A 6,291-nucleotide genomic window follows, 5' to 3' on the forward strand; every position below is an offset into this window, starting at 1 on the left:
CGACACTCCCTATCGAAATCCGCTTATCGTGCGCCGGTGCGGCTCAAACTAGCGCATCTTGCCCGTCCGCGGCACACAACCGCTCATCAGTACCAGCCTTCGCTCATAACCGCGCACGTGAAGGCCGCGCGGCACAGAACAGCTTATCTGCACAGGGCGTCGCACACACCCGCGCAACTGAGTTTTGGCCTGAATTGAGATTTTGTGTGATTTTGTTAGAGCATGACCGTATCTTTCTCTCGGAAAAATTGTATCCATGAAATACTCATATTGCCTGAGTAATAAAGAATGTAAAATTGACCTAACCTCAAACCTGGTTACCATCGTCCGAACGACAACCGCTTATCTGAACGAAGTGACTCTAGGCCGCGTTCCTGGAGCCAGCTAGAACGTGCTATGCCCATGCCTTGCGGTGGCCCGTGGTATCGGCTGGGTTTTGTGTTGTTTTACCTTGACAATGCGGTCGAGAAGGGCCCAGTTCCTTCAGGATTTAAAAGATAAAGCTCAAAGTAAGTAATATCCGTCATAAGATTTGTGAAATTGGATTGTTGAGCGTTCGTAGGTCTTTCATACCTACCTAACCTTAAACTGTGTTCGATAATTTCATTATTTTCTATTATTAAGATGTATAACTATTTGAAGTCATCTTTCTAAAACAGTAATTCTAACATTTTTCCAGATGATAGCCACAATCGCAGTGCAGCTGCCCGACAACAACAGCAGAGCAGAGTAAATGTAGATGATTGTGTCAGCTTGGAAGCTGTTGGCAGGAGACTCCCTGATGCTAGGGGTAGGTGCTCTGCTATTGTTCTGTACCTATAATTTACAAGAGAACGTGATAATTCAAAAAGTTGTCATCTGTCTGGTTTGTGATATACTTGATAAATTTGCATTGACAAAAATTATTTTGAACATTGGTATTACAAATTCTGTTGAAATCAGTTGTTTGATGCACCTTTTGTTTTTCTTTGTGTCTCTTTACAATCAAATTGTGTTCGCAAGTTTTATTTCAATACAGTGTATTATGAATGTTTTCAGCCGTGAACGATTTCAACTTTGTGTGAGTACCTTAAAGCTATGCCGTATAGTTTGCATTGTGCTTCCTTGGAACTGGATCTGTACTTCTTGGTTTATTTCTTTTCACAAACAATTTGATTGGCTGAAGGGCTTGATTCAAACTTCAGACTGCTTTCAAAAATTTTAAGTTAGCAGAGTTAAATGATTTTTGTCAGGAGTCTTATAAGCTGCAAAGCAGAGGTTCAACCACTTCGTTTTTCCATACATATATATTGCGGCCTGTGTCTGTACTGAAAAAAAATTCTCTTTAAACACTGCTGTTCAAGGGTGCTAGTGGCATGTGATTCTTTGCAACAATAATGTATGTTACTCAAAACTAATTATATGAAATGTCTTTCCGATATTTGAATGGCCTCTTTTCTTTATAATTGCCTCTTGCTTGTGTAGCCTGTTGCCTGTAGTGCACTTTTGACATCAATGTTTTAACAGCAACTTTTTCTTCCTACTTGTAGGATACAAAAACAAGGTCAATGACTGGATGGGAGCAAATGAAACCGCTGAGGTGCTCCCAGCAGCGGAGGAGCCCCTGGCACTGGAGCTCCCAGCAGCATCCCCAGAAGCAGAGGCCCCACCAGAAAAGCCTGCTCCTGCAGCAGAGCCCCCAGTAGTGGAAACCCCACTAGTGAAACCTGCAGCAGAGCCCCTAACCGTTATAACGGTTCATAATCCTGTGGTGCAGAGTAAGCCACAACAAGTTAAGCGGAATTTATTTGGATTCACTGAAAATTATGGTAATTCTGACTTCAGCGCTGATAAACTTTCGATTTTTTAAAGAATGTTAAAGAAATGTTATTACCAATCCTTTTTACTTTGCAGGTGGCTCTAGCATTACAGTAGACTGTGAGGTTCTTAATTCAGCTCCACTTGGAGGTAAGTTTTTAAATTTACACTCTTTACCTGTAACTAATAATGCGACAAGCAAAATTTTTCTGAGAGTGGTTGTAATTATGTCAAAGTTCCTCACTTAATTTAATAGAATGAAATTTTTAATGCACATTTCAGGTACTGTCATAGCTGCAGCTCTACCAGAGGATACTAATGCAGCCAGTGATGAAGAATTACCAGTCCGCAGTTTTTTTGTTGGTGAAGTTGATGCTACATCTGACAAAAGCTCTACTAAAGGTAACAATTTTTTTATTTCTTAAAAGTGTAATACAAACAAACTAACTGAATCAGTGATTCATTTCAGAGTTGAATTTAGTTGGTTTCATGTCATTTTAAAGTAATTCATTAGTTTTTGTTTATTTCACTGCATCTGCTAGGTCAAACGAATGAGGCTTCTCATGAACCTATACCTTCATCCCCCCCTGGAGCTGTGGATAATCAACAGGAAGGAAATGGTAAGCATTTGAAGTAAGAAGTTTAAAAGGATTGTGGATATCCCAGACAGAGTGGTAGTGTCAGTACCATTAGGAGCAGAATGGGGAGAGAGAGAGCAAGTGTGGGTAGGAGTTTGGGGAGAGAGGGGGGGGGGGGCAGCGTCGGCCTGCGAATGGTGACGGCCACTTTGGCGAGCACGACGAGCGACAGGCCGAGCAGCGCCAGCCTGGCAAGTAGAGAGAGAAGGACACCTGCACGGCGGCGAGCACTGCAACGGCAAAGAGCAGCAGACCATGCGGGCGCAGCATCAGCACCGCGAGCTCCTTGAGCAGCTCCAGGGACAGCAGAAGGAGGCCGGGCAGGCCGGCGAGCGCGGGCAGGGCGCCGACGCCGAGCAGCCGCAGACTCGGCCCAGCGGGCGCAGCGTCAGCACCGTCATCACCTTGAGCAGCCCCACGAGCAGCTGCAGGGACAGCAGCAGGATGCCGGGCAGGCGGCGAGCGCGGGCAGGGCGCCAACGCCGAGCAGCCGCAGACTCGGCCCAGCGTCAGCACCGTCAGCACCGTCATCACCTTGAGCAGCCCCACGAGCAGCTCCAGGGACAGCAGCAGGAGGCCGGGCAGGCCGGCGAGCGCGGGCAGGGCGCCAACGCCGAGCAACCTCAGACTCGGCCCAGCGTCAGCACCGTCATCACCTTGAGCACCGTCATCACCTTGAGCAGCTCCACGAGCAGCTCTACAGACAGCAGCAGAAGGGCGGGCAGCGGGCAGGAGTGGCGCCAGCGGGCACAGCACCAGCACCAGCACGGCGGCTTCCAGGAACTTCACCAGGGGCTGCAGGGTGGCAGCAGCCGACCAGGAGGGCGGCCTCCAGGACCCGAAGGGACGCGAGGGAACCCATGCTAGCACTTGCACGGCGGGGACGGCGAACGTAGGAGGCGCAGGAGAAGGCCCTGTGGCTGCCTGCACGATCAGTGCCAGGGGCTGCATTGTGATGATGGGGTTTGGTAGAGGACCTGCATGTCGGTTTCAGGGGCAGTGTCCTTGGACGTTCCGGAGGTTGATCAGAATCAGGTCCACTATTGGGCCTCACCACCTTGGTAGCCTACTGCTTTGTGACCTCACCCATAGGGCTTATAATTTTAGTACTTTATTTTAATCCCTTATTGTCATTAAATATTTCTTTTTGTCTTCTAGGTCATATGAATGAAGGTCTGACCGAACACACTGTCCTTACCCATGATGTTCTGGCAACACCTGTGATAGGTAAAGTACTGTAACAGACATTTGTTATTTATTTCCTGCCAATTATTTTATGAGAAATATTAATTAAAATGTGTTTCCTGTACAGGTGCTGCACCCACTATCTTCACTACTCCAGAACAGATTAATTCTACTGCTTCATCAGGCCAAAGGAAACGAACAAGAGCCAGTGGGGCATCTTCTGAAAGTCCCAAGAGAAAGAGATCAAGAAATACTTATCGCTGGAAATCTACTATTCGGAAACAACAGAAGAATTTGGGTCAGCCATACATCTCTGTCAAAGGCAAAGAAATGAAAGGAGCTGAAATGAGAAACCCTTGTTCATGTAAACACAACTGCAGGCATAAAATAACAGAAGAACAGAGGAATTATCTTTTTCAACAGTTTTGGGCATCTGGTAGCCATGAAAGACAGTGGGAGTACATTCGCCAACACTCTACTTCTAAACCTACAAATGAAGAAAAGGAAGGTTTTGTAGGTAAGAAGAAATGTATCAGATCTTTCTTCTTCATGATAGAAGTCAAGAAAGGAGTTGAAAATGAAATTCAGATGGGTGAGGAGTTTCTAGCTCAGATAGAAGATGAGATGGTAACTGAAAAAATACTTGTTTGCAAAAAGATGTTTATGGCCACACTTGGAATCTGGGACTGTTGGATTGATAGTGCATATAAACATCTAAATCCTAAGAAGGGCAATGTTGCAACTCCTGACAAAAGGGGTCGCCATAATAAGCATTTTACCGCAGTTACTCCAGGAAAAATAGAAACAGTAAAGGAGCACTGTAATTTATTTCCTCGTGTCCCATCCCATTACTGTCGGGAAAAATCTAAGAGGGAATATTTGGAACATGGTCTTAGCCTTAATAAAATGGCCAAACTGTATGTCAAATGGGCAGAAGAGAAAGGCCTTCCTAAAAGCAAAGTAGCAACAATAAGACAATATAAAGATGTTGTTAACTCCAATTTTAACATTGGTTTCTTTAAACCCAAAAAAGACCAGTGTGGTCTCTGCGCCCTGATAAGAAGCAAACACAATCCAAGACATATAAAAGACCAATATAAAGAGAAATATGCCGCTCACATTAAGCGCAAGGATTTGGTCAAGAAGATCAAACAAAAGGACCGAACTGTCGCAGAAAAAGACAAGAACTTTGCAGTTATTTCATTTGATCTTCAAAAGCAGTTGCCGTGCCCTAGATCTGAAGTTGGTACATTCTTCTATAAAAATAAATTATCTGTCTATAATCTCACAATTTTTCACGAGGTAGAAAGAATTGGCCACTGCTATCTTTGGCACGAAGGTCTGGGCAGGAAAGGAAGCTGTGAGATTGCAAGCTCTGTAAGTCATTTCATAGACAAGCTTGTCCAAAAGGGACACAAGGAAATAACATTGTATTCAGACAATTGCTCAGGTCAAAACAAAAATAGATATATTTTTGCCATGTTTCAACTTAAAGCAGTTTTGCATGAGGTGAAAATCACCCATCGATTTTTGGAGCCTGGACACACTCATATGGATGCGGACACAATTCATGCTAGGATTGAGAATTCTACTCGATTGAAAGAAATATTGGATTTTGAAGACTGGGTCCAAGCTATCACTGAAGCCAAGGAGACTTTGCCAGCTTACAATGTTGTAAGACTAAAGCAATCAATGATTTTTGACTGGAAACATTTAGTTTCTTTGCAAAATTGGAATAAGGATATGAAGGGCCAAGTAATCAAGTGGAAAAAGGTCAGAGAAGTCAGCATTGACGGGAGAGAAGGTAATCTAGTCAGAATCCGTTACGACTTAGATGGAGAAATTTGTACCCTTAGCCCAAATAGAGTTGGAAGGCCTGTCAATCTTAAAACGTATCAGCCCCCAAGAAATTATGATGGACCAATTCCACTGCAAGCTAGTAAAAGAGAGCATATTCAAGAATTTTGTGATACCTTGGCCATTCCCCTAGACAAGCAAGAGTTCTACCAAAATGTTCTGGCAGGCACTGTGGATGATAATGGCGACGATTTGTCTGAAGTTGAATATGAAACAGATGAAGAAATCATTGCTTCCCTTGATCCAAAAGGTACTGCAGAAGATGACAATGAGGGTGAAGCTGCTGACAGTGAAAATGATCGTGATGAAGAGGGTGACGATACTATTCCATTTTAAGGTGATGACTATATTATTCTTACCAAAAAATTTTATTCTATATATATATATTAGAAAAATGACAAAATATTACATTTCAATATATTCTTGTCCTCCTTTTTTATGCTAAGTTATGCACTTAAGTAATGTATGTTTCTACTACCCTGCTAGCTAGTCTTGGTTTTATTTTGATACGTGATTTTTAATGCTTTAAGAAATGATCAACATACGCATTTTATGTTCTAATAATTTTTGGTATTGTTAACTGCTAGCTAGTCTTATGTTCCTTACCACCTTGTCCTGTACTTATATTTCTCTGAAGACTTAATAGAAGAGACTGATTAGTTTTAAAATAAAACAGGTGTTTAAATCAGACATTTTCTTTATTGACCACAAAAACAAATCTTTTCGTAAAATAATTATTGTATTCTTAGTACATCAAAACAAATCAAAAGCACCAATAAAAAACACAAATTGTCTTAACATGTCAAGTGCAATA

At 42.9% G+C, this 6,291-nt stretch overlaps 1 protein-coding gene across 1 annotated transcript; it reads left to right on the plus strand.

Annotated features, from left to right (window-relative positions):
* The first annotated feature begins 457 nt into the window (after positions 1-457).
* Positions 458-6,089, plus strand: LOC127751661 (uncharacterized). Its single transcript, XM_052275583.1, has 8 exons — positions 458-509; positions 680-790; positions 1,530-1,808; positions 1,894-1,947; positions 2,080-2,199; positions 2,340-2,417; positions 3,594-3,662; positions 3,748-6,089. The coding sequence occupies exons 1-8, from the start codon at positions 458-460 to the stop codon at positions 5,811-5,813; spliced, it is 2,829 nt and encodes a 942-aa protein (XP_052131543.1). The 3' UTR covers positions 5,814-6,089.
* Positions 6,090-6,291: the final 202 nt, after the last annotated feature.

This window comes from Frankliniella occidentalis, unplaced genomic scaffold (genome assembly GCF_000697945.3).
Source record: "Frankliniella occidentalis isolate FOCC.00 unplaced genomic scaffold, Focc_3.1 Scaffold672, whole genome shotgun sequence".
Classification (NCBI taxonomy): Eukaryota; Metazoa; Arthropoda; class Insecta; order Thysanoptera; family Thripidae; genus Frankliniella; species Frankliniella occidentalis.